General features: G+C 45.7%; 1 protein-coding gene across 4 annotated transcripts in view; it reads left to right on the top strand.

Moving 5' to 3' along the window:
- The window catches only part of opa1 (OPA1 mitochondrial dynamin like GTPase), a 38,015-nt gene extending 30,732 nt beyond the window's left edge, over positions 1-7,283 (top strand). For all 4 annotated transcript variants that reach the window (XM_069153460.1, XM_069153458.1, XM_069153459.1 and 1 more), the window contains 2 exons: positions 5,331-5,405; positions 5,595-7,283. In XM_069153460.1, the coding sequence (XP_069009561.1) occupies positions 5,331-5,395 (65 nt within the window). In that variant the 3' untranslated portion in view covers positions 5,396-5,405; positions 5,595-7,283. The remainder of the gene's footprint in view (positions 1-5,330; positions 5,406-5,594) is intronic.
- Positions 7,284-20,896: the final 13,613 nt, after the last annotated feature.

Here is a 20,896-nt window from a genome sequence, read left to right as displayed (position 1 = left end):
CCCTCACTCGTTCTCCTTAGTGACCATGCTGTGAACTGCTGCTCTCTTGTCAGTAAAAAAAAACAAAAACGTCAGCGCGGCAGGCGAAAGTAGCCTCAACCTTGGCACCAATCTTCATCCGCTGAAATCTCTCTGTTGCCACTTCTTCATAACAAGCAGCCTTTCTTTACGGTTGCCTCCGTTTCACATCCAGTGAGGAAGAGTGGCCATCTCCCATAGGAAGGGGATTAGTTTTTTTCTGCTTCACAGTAAGTTACAGGCCTCTCTGTCCTGTCTCCCTCTCATCTTTTTCTCTCCTCTGTTCTCCCTCTCCTCTGTGTTGGCTACTTGTCCAGCAGGGCCACACAGTCTAATTACAGGTCAATTAAAGGCTTTCTCGCTCAGTCCTCCTTCTGCCAGCGCTTCGGCCACAGCGGGCTTAGGGGACTCTACAGAGTGCGAGTGAATGAGATATCATTTCATGTGGAGATCAGCCGAGAGAAGGCCTTGAAAGAGGGGATTTGGGGAAAAGGCTCCCCTCTCTTTCTCTCAGTCTGCCAGAGTCCCTCCACCCTCGGCAACCCACACACCACCAAGCATCTTAAAGAAGGGGCCTCTGGGATAGAGGCCAGAGGATTATGGGAATATTCATGACCAGATAAAGGGGTGAGCGGTTGAATGACTGTGTTTTGGGGCTCATCTCTTAGGTAAACAGGAGCCTAAATGGAGTTTTAGATTGCTACTCCCGCTGCTCAGTGAGAAACAGGCAATGGTGACTGTCCACTGTTTTTTTGTTGCATTTCCACAGGATGGTGAAAAGAGAGCCTTGTTGTGGCTTTTTCTCCCTCTGGCTGCTGTCTTTTGGTAGCAAACAGATGGTGCCGGGGCAAATAAATATCTGTTTCTCACAGTTTTTATCCACAGAATATTGGCTTTTCTGAAAGACGGCATTCACATTCACCCGTGGCCTCCTGGGCTCCTGAAAGCTGCTGAGGGCTCATTTTAAAGTCATTAAGCATCATGCTGCAAGGGAATGCCTGATTCGGTTTCGATAGATCTACGCTGCGTCGTCGACAAAATGCCAGGACAGACATTTAACACACAAGTTGTCGTGCTCGGTTAAAAGTTTGCGCTGGAATTTATATCAGGATTAATGGCCGGTCCTCCCGAGAAAATTAGCAAGTTTTTGCTAATCGCCATTTTACACTCCAAACTCTTCTTTTCTCTGCGTCAAACTTATTACACTTGATATTTACTGAAATGTTTTCAGTTCGTAAGGACTGCAGTACAGAAACCGAACTGAAGCCCGGAGGACTAGCGGTTAGCTTGTTCGGGACTTGCATCGATTCGGGTTTGACGGCTAGCTCAACCAGAGCTGCCGCCGGTGGCCGACCCGTTCGTCTCCGATGCCCTCGCTCTGGTGCTGATTGTTTGTGGTCAATCCAAAGACGCCTCGGGCAAAAGAAGGGTTGTCTTTCTCGGTCCGGCGGTATCTCGACCAAAGTCAATCCCGAATTCTGCTACGTGACACGCAAGGAGCGTAAACCGTGTGCGGGCGCCGGTCCGGAATAGTTCGGTGCTGGACGTTCGGCTGAGTTGCGAGACTTCGGCGGTGCGACGCGCCCTTCGATCCCGACAGGATCCCGTCACCATTTTTTTTTGACAGCGCTATTCGCGAAGCAGCGTCGGCATGATAAGCATGATTAGCGTGCACCGCAGGGTTTTAAGCCTTTTACGGTGGCCCCTGGTGGTCGAACACGCTTCACATTTCAGAAAACACAAAAAAAAAAAAGCATTTCAAAGAATGCAAAAACGTTTAAAAAAAAAAAAAAAAAAAAAACATTTTACAGAACACAACATTGGGGGCCTTATCGGTTTCGGTAAGAATTATGCGCACCGAAACGCAGCAAACCCCAAAATCGAGGTACATACTGAACTATTGAGTTCATGTTTACTGTTGCACCCCGAGTCAAAGCAAAGGACTAATAACCTGCAGCTCAACACACAAAATACACCCAAACAAAAATAGGAATAAGATACACTTTTCTTGATTAGGGGGGGGGGGGGGGGGGGGGGCTGTCCAGTACCGCCACGGGTTTGAACTGTGCTCCAGTGAAGCACTGGATCAGTGATGGGCTTTTAGTTGCCTCAGAAGCAAATGTTGCGGTAAAATAGAGCTATTTAGACCCTCTGGTGGTTGTAAACTCTCGATCCACAAAAATCAAACCAGTGTATTTTTTCTTACCTCAAGCCCTCTCATCTAACCTTTAGACCACTGCTGCCCCCAGTGATCTGACGGAGCTCGGCATCGCTGCCCGACAGTTGGTAAGATCTTGAGTGTTTGACCTGTACAAAGCGCTCTATATTTGAAACGCCGAGGCTCTACGGAGGACCTTATCATGAGCCACATCTAAACCCGGCGAGGAGCTTTGAAGCCTGAGCCAGGGGATTTCCCATGTTTTGATGATCTGACAGTCTGCGCCCTCCTTTCCTCACACCAATCAAACTCCCCCCCCCCCCCCCCCCCCCCCCTCTCCCCCTCCCTCCCCCTCCCACCCCACCCTGCACCGCCCATCTCTCTTTCCTCAGGTCGGACAGATGTCGGTAATCCCGCTCTGATTGGCTTGGATTGAGTTATGTTGTCCTGTGGTCAGGGCGCACAGCCCGTGTATCTGAAAACCTCGTGGCTGCCCGTGAACCGTGCCCCGCGGTGGGCTGCGTGTCGGAATGGTGTACCGCGGGGTTATGTTTCATCCAACCCTCACACCTGCCGCAGTGACTTGTCAGCATGCCCCTCGACAGGCCCCCTTAATGCCTCCATTAGGTGTTGTAATCTCCCCCTAACGCCCTGCCATTTTGCTTGAGTGTGTTAACAGAGTATCAAAGGATGGGGGATTTTTTTTTTTTTTTTTTTTTTTTTTTTTCTTTCTTTCTTTCTTTCTTTCTTCCCCTGCCACCTGCCAACGGTGAATGTGTAGGAAGGTGAAAAGAGGTGGCGGCGGCGGCGGCGGCGGCATGACTGTACAGCTCTTGCTGGTTTTCGAGACATTAGAGTGGTTGTGTCTTTCACAGCTTTTTCTGGCTCTGTCTATTTTTCTGAGTTCTGCCTACCTGTGTGTGTGTGTGTGTGTGTGTGTGTGCGTGTGTGCGTGTGTGCGCGTGTGCGTGCGCGTTGTAACTTTTCTCATGTTATCCAGCACTTCTCAGCTTTGACAATGTTTTCCAGGCGAAAAAACCAAACCGTATGCTTTCCATCCATCAAGAAAACGATACCTCAGCAGCCATGCGCCCATCAAAGAGGGGCTGCACATAAGCCCCCCACCCCCCCTCCCCCCCACCGAGTATGATATTCAGTTTCACTCCGAAGCACGCACACAGTTATCACCTTTGTGCCGACCTGAAAATGGACACTTAGGGACGCTCCTGCACTGGTCCAAACCGCAATGATTTATATTCCTCAAAAAAAACAAAAAAAAAAAAAAAACACGTCCGAGTCTTTTCAAGCTGTGTTTTGAGAAGGCCCCTTCGTAGGAAAACAATCGACAATAGTTGGCCTACGGATCTCGTGTTGCTGATTGATCAAGATAGAGCGGCGCTTAGTTTGTTCTTCAGAGCTGGTGTTTGAGTTTGTGCTTGGGGGAGATCCAGACAGATTAGTGAGGGTGACAGGGGAAGCTGGAGAGGCAGCCAGGCCTCGAGGTGCAGCTGGCATCGCAAGCCGCGGCTTCCTTTTCTCTGCGTTGGCCCACAGGCTTCCTTCAGCCACTGTTTAATCAGCGATTAAGACTGCTTCAGATGGCTCGCTCATCTCGTGTGACAGTACACGTTGGGTGGAAGGATTGCTCGTCTTACGCCGTCTCCGGACAATAGGGAGTTTAATGGTGAAAAGAAGCGAGTGACTGTTTTTCCAGTAGATTCCCCTCCTTCATGTGTTGTTGTTGTTGTTGTTGTTGTTATGGTGCCTCCTTCTGTCCATTAGCAATGTGCCACAGAGGTGTACGCTATAAAATAAAATAAATAAATAAAAAAAAATTTAAAAAAAAAAAAAAGGGGGGAGGGCAGGAGCTTCGATGTGGTCTACGCTTTCTGGGAACGGGTCCACAAACCTTCATCGTCAGACGTGTGACGGACGTCTGCCTCGAGGTTTGCCTGGAACCGTCGTGTGGTGAAAAATGCCGGGGTAGTTCTACCTGCACATAGGGATAGGAATTTCGTTTCATATTTTCTTTGTTAAAAAATATCGATTTATAACCAGCCTACCCATCCTGGTTTTACTCAGTTTTTGTACTTATGTTTCTGCAACTTGCGAACCACAAAACAGACCGTTTTGAAAAAAAAAAAAAAAAAAAAAAAAACTTGTCGATAGGTCGGAAATCCCAAGTTCAGGTCTCAAAGTAACAATTGTGTCCATGATCGATGAATCTGTCGGTTACGCTCGTGATGATGAGCGAATCGTTTTCTTCATCTAACAAGGGTCCGACACCGTTGATGAGCCCAATTTGTTGACTTTACATTGGTTGCAGATTAATATCAGATTAATGATCCAAAACCCCAAAAGATGGCAGCTAATGAATCTCTTTACTGCTCATTTATCCAATAATTATTTTCTCACTAAATCGATTCGTGGTTTTAGGCTATTAAGCTGAAGATTTTTGTGTCCAACCAACAGTCCAAAACCACAAAAATATTTGCTTTGCAACTAATTAAAACCCAGAGAAGATTAAAAAAAAAAGCTTGACACAGAAAATTGTTAAAGTATTGATCAAATAAGGCCCGTTTTAGAGCACTATTCCTACAGAAGGAGTGTTTTATAGAGGCTTGGAAGTACAAGATAATCAAATGCAATTCCAAATTGAATTACATTTAAATCGGGGCTTGTTTTCCGCCCTCATTTAAACGCGCCGGCGGTAATCGGGAAGCTCGTCGGCGGAGCGCAGAAACTGAACGCTGCTTCCCCGTGGTTGGTTTTTATTTTGGAAACACTGAGCGAACCTGTCTCAGATGACCCGAGGGGGTCTCGGCCGCGTCGTACAGGACGTGTAAACCGGACATCTATTTAGAGTCGAGACTATTTAGGGCTTGATGGACAAGTCATATGATTTAAAAAAAATCGTATCACTTGACGTACAGGCCACCGGTGCAGTGGTTTAAGGACCGGTTAGGAACACGTAGATGTTTGAAAAGAAGAGGCCCGAGGATGGAGGAACACCGCATTTGATATTTGTTCGCTCGGATTCACGATGAATCGTAAATAACGATCTAATCTAAAAAAAAAAAAAAAAAAAATGTGTTTGAAATCGTCTTTGACCGTCTAACCCGCCTTTTTTCTTTTTTTTTTTCCTTCTCTGCAGAGAAAGTTCGCGAGATTCAGGAGAAACTTGAAGCCTTCATAGACTCTCTTCACAAGGAGAAATAACAGAACCCAGGTACTTGTCTCTCCAGTGAGTTTGAAACGACCGCGACCGAAGACGACTGAACCGATCCGTCGTCCCTCATTGTTGTTCTGACTTGAACGGTCGTCGAAGGACGGCGAACGCGTCGTCGGCGCAGGCGGCGGGACAAATTGTAACCGTGTGCCCGTTTTTGTTTTTCCCCTCTGGCTTTCTTCTCGACAGAGCCGCTCGAAGTAAATGTTTTGGATCACCGCGGAGAAAATGCACTGAAGAAAAACAACTCATCTGTAAATGGCCGCCATTGCCCCCCCCCACCCCCCACTCCCCCGTTGGCCCTGCCGCAACACGCACCTGATTCTACCACCCCGCGACCTGGTTTCCCCGTCCCTTCTCGGACCACCGACGGAGAGATGGACCTGAGCAGAAAAATAACATGGGGGGGGGGGGGGGGGGGGGGGGGCAGTTTTCAGGCTTTCTCTCCGATCTTCTGTTTTCTTGTGTTGATTATATTTCTCCTGGTCGAGAAGGGTGGATTCTTCCCGCAGGAGCCCGAACACATTCGGACCGGAAGGAAAACATAAAGCTCGCGCGGCGATGTCAGACAGCTGACCACTTGTTTCTAATAAATGAGGATTGCGTACACGTTTATTTCCCACTTTCTTACTATATTTTTTTTTTTTTTTTTCCTGGTTTCCATCGTGCACATGTGACTGTACAAGTGTGTGTTCACTGATGCGCTCACCGGGGAGGCGCCGGTCCCGACGGCTCGCGCGGCCTCGACACTTCGCACCCGCGTTCTCACCCGGTGCTCCTTAGAATACGCCGAGTCGCCTGCCTGGCGGACGCCGGAGTTTGTCTCTATTTAACTTAAAAAAAAAAAAAAAGACTGTTTTAGTCGCACTTAGGATCCAAAGCACTTAAGTTATCCCTGCGAGCTGTAACTGTGTTCTCCCACTTAGTCCACGAGCGACCCCCGGGAGAGACGATTCAACCTCGAAGGCCGCGGGGGACGAGACCGAATCCCCCCCGGTTCAATATTCGGCTCACTTTCCGTTGCAAAACCACCACGACGACTCCCTTGGCGAGATCAACCCGGAATACGCCGAGCCGTCGCGGCGTTGGAAAAAAAAAAAAAAAAAAATCCTTCGTAGATTTTATTTTTGATTATTTTTTGTTCTAATGAGGTTTTGTTTTTTTGGACAAATATTCAGCTTCTGTTTCTGCCAAATACTTGCGACGCCCTGCTCATGCAGTCCTGTAAGTCTGTGTAACGTTCCAACGTTGCATATTGATATTTCATCCACACGTTGCAGCCGATAGATCATTTTACAACTTTGAAAAAAAAAAAAAAAAAAAAAAAAACAACAATGAAAAAAGAAGTAAATATTGTCTTAATTAAACTTAATAAATATTAGGATGCGGGATGTTTTGGAATCATTTAGGCTCGTCGCTGGTCGCGCGTATGTAATGATGACTTTTAACACGTTACATCGTCGTACCTGTGTTAAAGACATTACCGCATACGTTATATCAGTAGAAGTGTTTGTCAAAAATACACCATCAAACATTTTACAACCAATTTTGTTTGATTTTAAAAGGCTGTCAAATTTTTTTTTTTTTTTTTTTTTTTTTTTGTCTTGTCTTTTACTTTTCTACTTTGAACCCGGCGTTCAGTCCTTCCTGGTTCAGTTGATCCAATTTCACAGGGGTTTGGCTTCGTTGCCTTTAAATGCGTTTCCAAACTGCAACAGGTTTGATGTCGTCCCCTCAGTAATGCGACGCGTTTTGTACACGGCGCAGGCTCACCTTGCGATTGAATGATTATTAAGCTCGAACACTGCAAAATCAAGAGATAACGGCGATCTCGCTTTGCCCACAAAGTCGAGGAAAAGCAACAAAAAAAAAAATATATCTATATATATCTGACACGCCGGTGTGTAATTCTAAACTTTTGCAAACTCCCTGATTCTCCTACACGGTCACAGTTCAAGGGTGACTCGCTTCCCATTCATTTTTTTTTTTTTTGCTCCTTCCTCATTCATATCATTTACCCTCTTTTGTCACGTCCACTCTCTCTCTGCACCTCCTTCATTTGTACTGTCCCCGACTCTTTCCGCCATCCACGTAGACACGCAAGAAAAGCTTGTCATACACTTGCGTAAAAGGTGGGAGCAAAAAAAGACTGTGTTAAGCCGCCATTCATTCATATGTGTATATGGGTATATAGATAATATGGCTTGCATTCTGTACAGGTGAACTTTACGGGCAGTCCTTGGAGTTACGATCATGTGCGGCACGTGTGTGCAGAGTGAGCCGCCTGTGGAACAGAACATTGGCGAGATGGTTCAAAAACACGTTTTATGTCGTAGAAAGTGATGTTTGCATGGTGTACCCCATCGATGTGCTTTATTTATTAAACTTGTGTTTCAAAGAAAATTGAAAATAAAAATTGATATAAATTAAAAAAAAAAAAAAAAAAAAAAACCTGCCTCTTTCATGCAATCAGCTTTCAACCAGTCTTCATCTTCAATAGCTTTGCGATCCTCTTGACTTTTTATTTTTATTTTTTTTAGCACAATCATCACGTCAAAACTTTAGTTTGTACATCAAGCAGCCGCAGATTTACTGCGTGTTCAATGCCAGCTGGTAAATATTAAATATTAATATTAAAGCTAAGATGGTGAAGATAGTAAACATTATACCTGTCTGATGTTCGCATTTAGTCATATATTTCACAGAGCTGACTGTGTGTCTGTGGAGGAGGAAGTATAGAGTTGTTGTGAGTTTTATTTTTTTTTTAATATATATTGCGACACATCACATCACAAGTTCTCTCAGGAGCACTTAAACAGTAAAAATGTGTACATTACAGAACCCAACAATTCCCACGTGAGCGTTAGGCGGAGGGGAAAAAAAAAACCCGACCTTTTAACGGGAAGTGACTTTGGACAGAACCAGGCTCAGAGGTGGTCAGCCGTCTGCCACCACCGGGAGAGCAGAGAGAGAAAAGAACAGCGTAGAGATAGAAGAGACAAGAAACTGTCGGCGGGGCAACAAAAAAAATCGCAGACCAGAAACGTGCAGAAATTTGGTTTTACGTATTAACGCTGAATAAATCCGCATCGCTACTTTCCACCGCTGCTGGTCTTTCGGCCTTGTGCCCTCTTGTTACCTTGAAACAGATTAAAGGTGCGTTCGGGAGAACCTTTAGTGCTTGAAACGTCCCAAAAAAAAAAATACAGCAAACCTTTGATGCGTCGTTTCCCTCTCAGCCTTGGAGAGCTGCGAGTACACGCGTGTGTGTGTGCGCTTGTCGCATATCCAGCCGTTCTCCTGCCGCCCGCGGGGGGGGGGGCTGATGTGCCGGGGGGGAGGGGGGTTCTGCTCCAGGTCCGGGCAAAGCCTCGGGTCTCTTCAACTCTGCAGCCCGTTATCTCGTCCCGGAGCGGGCTGAGGGGCACGCTGTGGCCCGAGGGCGCCACGGAGAAGGAGAGGCGGGCAGGCAGCTGAGTGTCTGACTGATTAATAAGTCACAGTCCAGAGGTCCTCCACTCCTGGGCATCCTCTCCCCCTTTCACAAGAGGCTGGCTGTTACCGCATCTCCGCATTGCTCAAAGGGCAGCGCGGTGTGGGGGGGGGGACTGGCCTCGTCCTCGTCCTCGCTACCATCACCTGAGGCTTTACGCAGGAGGATAACTGCCTCATGTCAAATTGTCGCTTTCCGCGCTGCTTATTGTATTCCCCGGGTTTTCTTAAAAACAGTGAAAAAAAAAATCCTAATGACTTTGTCGCAGCCATGAAAAGGAAGAGGGGGGGGGGGAGAAGTCAACCTCCAGCAGAAGGCCTTTGTGCTATCAGATAGCCACGTTTCTGGGAGGAGGGAGGCCGGCCAGGACACACTATAAGCCATTAGCATCTCCAAAGGCCGTCACGTTGACTAATAGCCAGCGCCACAACAGCACAGTGGCTCAGTTTGTGTTTTCCCTCAATCCCCTTTATGCCGGCGACACAAAAGCAGCCAGGCCAGACCTGTCAAATCTGCCACAGCAGCGGACGTGCACAAAGCTTCATTTCTAGTCTTTCTGGAGAAAAAGAAAGGGCCGATCTTGTTGCTTCATTTTTTTTTTTAATCCCCCACCTAACCATACAGACACATTCAGGGTCTTTTGGCAGGGGGTGTGGCAGGTCGGTCGATGATGAAAACCTTGAATGCGTCTCAGAAAAGGGCAATAAGTTGTGGGGATGGGCGTTTTCCGGCAGCGGCAGCAGCCGTGTTAGCGTTTGTTTGCCTTCTTGTTGGCCGCGCCGGCTTTGTTCTGGTCTTTCTGTCCCCTCTGTTATCGAGCTGTTGGTTGACGCCGTGGGAGCGGCAGAAATCCGGGCGACCAGATTGATGTACGAGGCCGCCACCCGGTAGAGCTGCTTTAAAGCATCCTGTGGTGGAGAGTGGTTGAAGAAGCCAACTTTCAAGACTGCTGAATGAAATGTTTCTCGTTGGTTTCAGGCGCACGCACACACACACACACACACACACACACACACACACACAAAAGATGCTTTTCAAAAAAATCTACGCCGTCGTGTTTATCAACTGCTCTCGTACAAAAGCGCAGTGAACAGAAAAAAAAGAAAAGTAAAAAAACCTGCATTAGATCAGTCGCGGGTGTGACCTTTTAAACATCACCAGTTCTCTTCGGTACACTTGTGCGCAGTTTTTCACAGCACCTTGAAGTTCTTTGGATTTATGCCGCCTCCGTGTCTCTTCATGTTACCTCAGAGTGACTCCGTGACGTTGAGATTCAGGGCTCTGCGGAGGTCACGTCGTCTGTTGCGCAACGCGTGGTTTCCTCTACTTCGCCGAAGACGTCTCTTTGTGTCTCCGGCTGTACATTTGGCGGTCGTCGTCATGTTGCGGAGGGAATTTGGGAACAAACCGGCCGCCTCCCTGATGGTAGTGAATAATGACGAATCACAAAGCCGTTTGCTCTTCCGGTGAGGTCTTTGCTCTGTTTGCTTACCGTCGGTCATTCTTGTTCTTAAATGCCCTGAAAACTTTCTCAATCAGCTTTTCTTTCTCGGCAAATGTACGACGATGGAATTCTTTTCCAAATTTTGAACGGTCAAATTCTTTGTTAAACCTGAGATGACCACAGTTATTTCAGCGACTGGGATTCATGTTGTTGTGTACATTATCTGAGTTGCAGCTTTTTCAGGACTTTTACCATATACAATGAAAATGTGATGTCATGGCTTTGACATTGCCTCCTCTGGATATGGAAATTAATCAGATTGTTCCTGCATTTGCTATTGTCATTTCACAGGTTTGCATAGTACAGCTACAATATTATTGTTGTATTTTCAGTATGCTACAAACACTCACCACCCTCTATTATGCGTCAGTATTTTTTCCATATTCAATCGTAAAAAAAAAAAAAAAAAAAATGGCACTCAATTCCTGGATGGTTCATTTTGAAACTCTGACCATAACAAATTGTGACACTCCATGACTCCTTGTAATATTTAAAGGGACACTATAATACGTGAAAGACGCTGATTTGGCCTGTGAGAGTCACTTATCAGAACTTCGGTCAACAAGTGCAGATAAATACAATGGATGTAAATCTAACACTTTGTGTCCCAGAAGACAAACTACCACTGTTGAGTCACCACTGATGAATCTTATCACAGGCTTGTTGAAGCAACAGGCTTCCTACTCCGTCTCAGCCAACAAAACCTTCTACTGTCCCCGGGGCCCGCTGCTTTCTGCCCCGCAGAGAATAGCGTCACAATTGGCCTTTGTCTTCATTATGTTGAAGCCATCTTCCCATTGCGCTGTGGGGTCCATTCCGATGCTGAATTAGGCCCACGGGGATTTTAGCCAAGTCACAGAGGTCGGTGACCTTCCTTGTCACACCCCCAGCGCACACACACACACACACACACACACACACACACACACACACACACACACATACAGAGAGCCCTGTTCTTATTCTGAGTGAGCTATAAATTATCGCAGTACTTAGTGTTTAAATTTGAGAAGGCTCGACCCGACCGTGTGAATCCTGTGGTGGTCCTGTATCTTTATTTGTGTGTGTGTGTGCGTGTGTGTGCGCGTGTGTGTGTGTGTGTGTGTGTGCACAGGAGTGGCAGGGCAGAGGACCACTGCATGTTCTCACCATTCACCTCTGACATCCACCCCGAAAAAAAAATCCATAAAATGACCTCATCGTCTCACAGCACGGGACGTCATACATGAATCAGGCCATTGTGGAGGGAAACGGCCCCCATTAATAAACCCCTGATGGACCATCTATGTTTTCCTACTTCGGTCACGCACCGGCTCACCTGTTCGACTGCAAAGCAAACACCAAACCCCTGCTCAAAATATCACATATCACTGTTTGGTAATTACTGCAAACAGATTAAAAAAAAAACCCTGCATGAAGGGCATCAAATTCTTACCTGGGCTCCTGAGCAAGATACCAAGTTACACTATCTCTCTTAGAAAATGGACTTGTATGTAAGAAAGGACGCCCTGTGTGCAGATTACAATAACAACCTTTTATTGACAAACCAGACAATGTTTTAACCCATCAAAGATCTTTCTCAAGTCAAAATGCTGTTTAGTCAGTTAAATGTCCCAGTTTTGATATTTAGACACATGAAGTGTGAAGTACTCTTTGTATGATGTTATTCCTGTTGCATGGCTCCTCTGAGAAACCTGCCACTTTTGACTTTCAAATCAAATATAAGGACGTCTTTTTTTCTTAGTACTCAAAGTAAAATCTATCAGTGATGACACAACAATAACTTAATCACATAATGGGACAACATTCCCCTGCAACCGCCTTCCTTTCTGGCCCTGAAACCAGTTTAACTAATCAGCGTTAACATACAAAACAACAAAGGACACATAAAAACAAAACTGAACAGCTGATTTAGAATAGCAGAATGAACTGATTGTAATTCTGTTTTCATTTATTTAGTCATTTATTTTTGCCTGCGTTAGAAAAGCACATGTTGATACAAAAAAATGTACTCATTTCAGCAAATAATCAGTCAATTCTGATTGCTATTGGTTACATCCCATAATAAGGTATAAACAGTCATCCGGAAATATGAAACCTCAGTAGCGGTTCAGAACTGAGGCGGCAGCGTAAACACAGTCATAAAGACTGACAGACAATTGGAGGGACTCCAGTCAAAGCGCACCCACCTTTAATGTACACGGCAGGTATACAATGCTGAAACAGAGGATGGAGAAATCAGTGTGTGTGTGTGTGTGTGTGTAACAACAGGGGGGGGGGGGGGTCAAACTTTCCTCTGCAGAATAGAGATATGCAAAGTTGCCATGGAAAAAACGATCGTTGCACAAACCGTTTCTTAATCGAGTGGAGGTCTTAGTGAGAGGGCGGGATGTGGAGCTTTTAGCACAAGAAGCGGCTCTGCATGGACTTAGTGGGATTATGAGAGCCTTCATGGCAACCAGTGAGGCCAGCAGGTGAGGTCTGGGCTCAGCTGCCTTAGCCTTTAGGTAAACACAGAGGAGGGTTGCCAGATCCTGCCTGGGTTGCCAGGCTGAAATTGTATCTGTCCACACTACTTACGTCAGTCAGGCTGAGCTGCCTCCTCCCGCAGACCGGCGGTGACAGGGGGCTGCACTTGTAGCCGGATGGGGGACGCTGAGGACCGTCTTTCATCGTCTAAGTGCCGCAGTGAGGCCAGACCAAAAACGGTCTGGTGACGTTACTTGACTGGCCATCAATAGTATCTTGGCAGGCTCTAAAACCAAAAGTAAACACACAGCGAGGCTGAGCGTGAATGTTTGAGGCGAGGCTCCGTGTCGGGAGCAGGAATCATGTGTTGAGACGTAGCAGAAATGACAACACATTTGGTAAAGTGATCAAGTTTGTGAGCTTTTTGTCTCTTTTCAGGAAGTGCTGATCTTATTTTCCCTGAGATTGTGCTTTTAATCAGATTTGCATTTTCAAACAGGCCTGTTTTAAATGTGTTCAGGGAGTTCAACAGTAAAACAGGCTTATGTTACATGAATGGTTCAGTGTTTTCCCAGAACACTTCGACTTCAACCTGCCTGACATCACACCAGATTAGGACAAGAGAATCTCCACGTTACATCCTCTGTGGTGTCAGGAATTCTTGCTCATTTGTTTCACACGTAAAAAAAAATTGCTCTTCCGACTTGTTTTTCACATGACCTTTGCACGAACGAGGTAGAAACAAGATTAAACAGGGCTCTGGAAGCAGTCGGTGTTGGTCTGAACGATGAGCAGCTCAGAGAGGGTGGTGTTTGTGCAACGTGAACGTGGTGTTGATTAAAACATTTAGATTTGCTGTGTGCATGAGAAACACATGACGGAGTGAGAATGAGTTAAAGGTTGAACATTAGGCATCCGTGTGTGACTTTGTGTTCCATTCCTCTGTCTCTCGTTATCTGATCACACATTTTGTCAGGCGTATTATTAGAAGGCGAACTTTTGTGTTGTTCTGCGTCCGTCCGTACAGATTGTAAAACTAAACACAACGTTCAAAGTGAAATCCACTTCTGTGCCAACCCATCGTGTCACAGTTTTGGTCCTCCTCTGTTTGTTCACCTGCTGGTCAGTCATATCCGAGCTGAAAGACCACCGCTTTGCCCCGCTGACCCCCCCTGACCTCCTGCAGCCTCCACACGCCTCCTCTCTGGACCAGCAAATATTGAACCAGTCAGTCAAAGTTTCTCTTCTGCCCACTGAGTGTTTGACTGTTGCCAGAGAACAGCTTTACTACGACTGGACAACAGCAGGACAGGGCATGTCCCTGTTTGTGTTTGTGTGTGTGTGTGTGTGTGTGTGTGTGTGTGTGTGTGTGTGTGTGTGTGTGCGTGCGCGCGCGCGTGTGTGTGTGTGTGTGTGAGGACCGTATGAGTTTGAATTACCTTTAAACCTGCATTCAATCGTGTTTTTCTTATCATTTCTGCATCAAAGCTTTAAACCTGGTTTTAAAGTAAAAACAGAACTTCGTGTTTTTGAGCTGAAGTATCAGTTTAACATTCACGATTACCAATCATGTGTTTCTCCAAACTTTGAAATGATCATTTCAACACTGATCATTGTTTCTGTGTAGTTTGGGAAATATTAATTCAACCCAGTTTCAGAGGTCAAATTTAAATTAGGATTTCATAATTTAGGACCAGTTCAGCTAAACTATGTTTAACCCTTTTTTTTTTTTTTGATGAATCCGTGTCAGTGCGACCCACCTTAAATCCCTCTACCATGCTCTGTACAATAAATGATCAGCTACGTCCCAACTCCATACTACATGCTAATCTTGCAGTAAAAAAAGTCAGCAAGCACATTCAATTCTTAACTTCTGTCTGTGTGCTGTTGATATGTCCTTTTAATTTAAAAAAAAAAAAAAAAAATTATTGTAGAAAACAAAAACAATTTCCTAAAAACATATTGATTTCCATACTATCTGTGACAGTTATTACTACAGTGCGGAATTGGGACAGTTATTATCATAGTATTTAATAATATGTTCCATAATGTACATCAAGCCTGTGACTGTGTGTTAATGAAATTGTTTCCTTCAGATTATAAGAGTGTTTCTTTGAGCTGTTGCCTGGCTTTATGTGTGTGTCCTTCCTCTGCAGTGTGTGTGTGTGTGCGTGTGCGTGTGTGTGCGTGTGTGCGTGTGTGCGTGTGTGTGTGTGAGAGATCCTGGGTGCTCAGGAATGTTTGCTCTGCCAACACTCGGCGACTGTAGTCGTCGTCGTCTCTCCAGCCTCGAGTGAAACAGACACTCTGCAGCCTTTTATCAGCCAGACGTGGCCGGTCCTTTTGAGAGGAGGAAGGTAAATAAGGACTTTAATAGGTGGATAATGTGGTCGCATGTCACAAGACTGACTGTCCCTGAGCAAACAGGACCACAGCAGCTCGTGCACGCACTCACGCACACACGCACGCACACACACACACACACACACACACACACACACACACACACACACACACACACACACACACAAGCGCCAATGGCTCTCAGAGAACATGATCTGTAGAGTGTAAATTAGAAATGGGTACGTTTAGACTTTTATCTCAGTCATGAGTGTCGTCACGCAGATTTGATCCCTCTGTGAGGATTTAAGAATCGTATCGTGCTCACATACAAACACTTCTGATGAGGCAACGAAATGTTCAAACTAATCACTTTGCACTGCACTATCTGTTGGATTTTATTCCCCCAATTTAGCAAGGTTTTACCAGGAAATCAATGAGAATTTACTCAGATCAAATATAGACAACACGTCACACTTCTAATTCATTCAGTTCTTAAATGTTCTTCTTTCTCATGTATTTGAACTTCAAGTTCTTTTCTAGTTATAGATTTATATTAGATTAATTTAGATTGCTTTGATTGGTCACTTGTGTACAGTGACCGATATTGAAAACAAACCGAAGTCAGGCAGGTTAAAGTAGACAACGTAAAAGAGCAATACTCGCACTGACACACTGACACACATTGCAAGAGGACATCAGTGTTGCTCAGATGCCCACCAAACTGCTAAATTAATGTATTCTATATATTTGATCAATTAAACCTGATTATAAGTGATGCATCTTTTTGCTCCTCCTCCTCTCTTGTTCTACAGTGTATCTACTGCATCAGACGTTCACCTGTAGGTGTCAGGCTAAGAAGCTCTACCGAACACAAAACACACACATCATCATCATCATCATCTTCTCATATCATATCCATAAAGGTACATCAGGTTTATCTTCACGCACAGACACACACACACACACACACACACACACACACACACACACACACACACACACACACACAAACACACACACATTCGTTTAAACACCCACAGCACACACACACACACTCCCTGAAGTCTCCAGAGGCCAATTAAGATAGTCTATCTACCTTGGGGCATTTGCACTGATAGCCCCCAACCCTCCCAACCCTCCCCCCGAGTCAGCACCAACCACCTCCTCCTCCCCCCACAGACCCTTTGACCCCTGACACACGACCTCTGTGCTGAATGAGTACACACAGGGGTGTCAGAGCGAGACCCCCAGCGATTGCTGCTCCACCATCACACACACGCACCCTTTGGCTGTGCACACTAAACTGAACAGTAAAAAAAAAAAGTATGGACCGCTGGTCACACACAAGGCGTCTCGTCTCGCTACACTGCCTGCTCACTACACACACACACACAGCTGGGAGGTGAGGGGTTAGTGGTGGGTCGCAGGTTAATACAGTCCAAATGGACAGGACAGATGCAGGACGCAGGGGGCGCTGTGGAGATGTGAGGAGTGTCCCGGTTGGTTAGGACCTCTAGAAGATTTTTAACACTAGCACAGGCTCATTTTTTACAAAAGGCAAGACCATCTTACAGTGAGGTACTGTGACATAATGAAAAATATAATGGATAATGGAAGAGCATTTAAAAATGTAGATTAACTTAAGTGAAGAAAATGGATTGAAGAAGAAAAAGGAAGTAAGAAAGAAATGAAAAGATCGAGGGACGAAGGGCAGATTCCAGGAAATGCAAACCTCAAAATGAAAATTTCTTCCTTGTCCACAGTGATCCTTATGGTTACTTGAAATAATAAAATGATTCCCCTGTTTCGTATTTATGCACACTGTTTGTTTTGAGATATCACCCTTGTGATTTTTGCCTCCAATTCAGTAAAGTTTTGTTTGTGGCGTTCAAAACATTCAATATTTTTAACATGTATTTTGAGAATCAGTGTCTTGATAAATTACGTTTTCTTTTCTACTTAAGAAAGAGTGGCTGTTAAAATACGGAGTATCCCGTGGATAATTTTAATTTAGGTGAAACAGATGTTCATTTTTTTGGAGCAGACTCAACTCTATTTGTAAAGATCAACTTCCTGTGTCAAGGTGTCATGTGACAGTTTTGCTCCTTCATATACTTTTTGATATTTGTAAATGTGGCCTTTATTGGAAACGATAGGAAACGATGTTGTGAAATCCCATCCAACTCACGTTTTTATGACAATAACTGTAATTTTTCACCTCATATAGTTAATAAGTCTTCTCACTACTACCACAGCTGTGGTCCTCTGTGTTGTACGTCACCTTTGCAGAAAATCTAACACAATCCCTTTCATTTTTTTTTTAAAAAAAGGACAAAATGTGAATTGTTGCTATCTGGTGGTCAGTGTATGAGGACATCAAAGGGATCAGCTCAGTGGTGGCAACACTGGGAGGAGGATCAGACCAGGCCCATCCAACAAAACTAAGCCCAACCTGAAAGGCAGGCAGGCCCAGTAATACGGGATCATCCCTGGTGTAATTCCTCCCTCCTGGCCCCCAACAAAGAGACCTGAGACAAGAGCTGCACATTTGGGGGAGGGAAGGGGGTTCGGGGAAGGTCCGGTGGTCCGGCAGTCACTGACCAGGTCGCCATGCCAACAACATACATGCACACAGACACACGCACAAACGACTGCCTGCAACAGTCCGGAGCCCTCTTGCCCTCTTTCATCCCAAAATATTCTAATCAGCTGCCTCGGGCCGTACATTGTGTGTGGACGTGTCCAAACATGGCGGGAGATCAGAGGTCAGCCTGGCCGCTGACCTTGGCCCCTAGTGGCCCCCTCGGAGGCCCAGTCAGAGGGGTGTCGTTGGATGTGGGTGGTGTCAGACCGTGGCTCTATCCCTCTGTGGCAGGTCCGGTTCCTAATCGGCTCAGAGGCCAGTCGGAGGCCGGACGCCAGTTGGTATTGTCCAGCTGCGTCTGAATGGTCTGGTGCTGAAAGGCCGGGGCAGGACGGGGTCACACTGGCTGCGGCGCTCTGTTGCCTTTCAAATGCCATCGATACCCCCCTTGATTCTGGTCAGCTCTGCATGGCGAGCACCCAGCCATGGGCAACGTCTGCCTCTGTCACCAGAGGATGGCTCGGCTTGGGTTTGGAGCGTCACCTTATATGAAAGAATACAAAAATCTTTTTTGTGTATCGCAGGTTAGTCACTTGTCATCTTAATCCACATATAAACACAGACGCTCCATACGTCCTCTACTTGTTGACTCAGGACTAAATTAACAGCTGATTAAAAGATGTTTCCAGACTCCTGATTCACTTTGACTCACACATCTGCCGATGTCTTCAGAGACTGACCCGCATCAGTTAATTCTATTAGAGCCCTCTGCCTGACTAATTTCATCAAGCATCTCTCACTAAGTTACTACACGCACTAATCACACATTCAACAAAACAAATACTTATCAATGAGGTGGGCAGGCAGACGAAGTGGAGGGAGAGCCGGCAGGGCCACTGAAGGGTCCCTCAGGAGCAGAGAGGGAATAATGACGGCGCAGGGCATTCACATTTTCTGATAAATGTTTTCTGCTCTGTACGGAACAAAGAGCTGTTTGTAATAATCTCACAGGGTAACTGTGTACGCAGATATATTTAACACATGCTGTGAGTCAAATTTGAACCAAGAAATACTTCTATAAACTGTAACAACAAATAATTTGCATACATATTTTACTGCTGAGGTTTGTTTTCTCTTCCCATGAGTTTGGCTAATATGACATTTAGTTTAAAATGTGTTTTGCCATTTCATCTCTTGTATCTCCTACCCTGTTGGACTGAATTTCATTGATACAACAATATCAGCAATCAACTTTGCAAGCACAGTAAAAACAGCAAAATGATGGCAGAAACTGCAAAAGTAAGACTCGAGTAATAAAAAACTTTTCTTCCTCTTTATTAAGTGGCCTTCGTGTCACTCTGCCTCTCTACTGCTGTACCCGACTCATCGTAGGTCGTCCGGTCTTTGACACACGACAGTGACATAGCAGCGAGTCAAGGGAAAGTCCAGCTGCCCTGAATGAATGTATTTTAATGAAGGTGGACTCGGCCCTACACGTCCTCTTCAAACACACGCTCACACGAAATGCGACATCCCAGACTCCTCAGCTCTCGTCACCTCACAGGCTAATAGGACCTGCCAATGAAATCGTCTCTTTTTTTTCTCTCAGAGCCAAGAGAAAGGAGAGCAATTAAATCCAATTGGAGCCTGCGGTAATGCTGGGACCTGGTCCCCAGGAGGCCCCTGCGGTCCGGATGTTTAATCATCATCTGACCTAGTTGCTGGTTCTGATAAATGGGCCTGGGGAGGGAAAGTGTTGGCTGGTCATTAATCTACAGTCAGATGGGGACAAGCACACACGGTCGCCGCTAAGTTAATTGGCCACTTATTTTAGCACGAGCGGAAGGCTAAGGCGAGATGGAGATGGATGTTCCTCCGTTGATCCATAATTTGGCCCTCCGGGGTACTAATACAAGCAAAACAAACAGAATAGGAGGAGGTGAAGAGGATAAGAGGAGCGGAGTGAGGGAGAGGGAGAGGGGGGTACATCTCTGAGGAGATCTGAGGCCTTTCCACAACTTCATGGCTCATAAAAACACAGTCTTTAAAGGGGCCTGTTTGACTTGAACTCAAGAGAGGACTTGGTTTCCTGGATAAATCTGACAGTCTCATTGGCTGTTTTTTAGCTGTCATTTATAGTGTAACATAAAAAAAAAAAAAACGTACGTAAGAAGAAAGCATGATAGACTTCCAAACTGTTGTTACGTCACGAGAACAAAATGCTGAATTACGAGAATGTGCTCAGGCTTCTTATCTGTCTTATCTCCTCCACTCCTGTGTGTCCTCTCTGCCTAACTGTCCAATCAGGTTGTAGCTAGGGTCAGCAGTCATCCAGGTGGCTGCCTGCCTGATGGATGATGGGAACAAAGGGGGCTGTCCCGGCCATGATAAGGACCCTATCTTGACAGGGGCTTCCTCTCCGAGCCTGAGCTCAGTCACACAGTGTCGACAGAGAAAGATGGATGTGTGGGTGGGTGGATGGATGGACGGATGAGGGGGAGACAGACACGATGGTGTCTTATGGAACAAGACACAACCTGTCCTTGTGTGTTATCAGTTCACCTCCCGACCCCTGCTCTCTTTCATTTGTCTTTTCTCTGAATCCAGGCTGAAAACAGGAGGTGAATGTGGAGAGCGTGGCTGTTTTGGAACAATTTTGACGTCTGGCTGTGTGTTTTTAGTGGCTGCAGTGAAGGCAGCGTTGGTCAATCCACCACAACAGTCCAGACCGTAGACTGTACCAAAATATTTATCCTCGACAACATTCAAAGTTGCCAGAGGATGAAGATACTGGTCAGCCCTTAACATTTATTCTAGCACCACAATGAGGCTGACATCTTTGGTTTTCAAGAGAAACATCTCAACAACTATTGGATGGATCGCTTGAAATGACACACAATATCAGTTAATTTGTTGAGCCCCTGACTTCCCCTGTTTGGATTTGGAGAAAAATGTGGCTGTCCGATATTTTGGTTTGTGTAAATGTGAGCGTACTCACAGGGTAAACTCAGACTGCAAACACGGTAAATGTTATAAATCCTAAACATTAGCATATTCGCATGGTCATTGTTGACACTGTGGCCTACTGCCATGAGTGT

This window comes from Embiotoca jacksoni, unplaced genomic scaffold (assembly GCF_022577435.1).
Source record: "Embiotoca jacksoni isolate LCO1_2020_lvr unplaced genomic scaffold, fEmbJac1.0.p SCAF_19, whole genome shotgun sequence".
NCBI lineage: Eukaryota > Metazoa > Chordata > Actinopteri > Embiotocidae > Embiotoca > Embiotoca jacksoni.
This window is presented reverse-complemented; position numbering and strand designations above follow the sequence as displayed.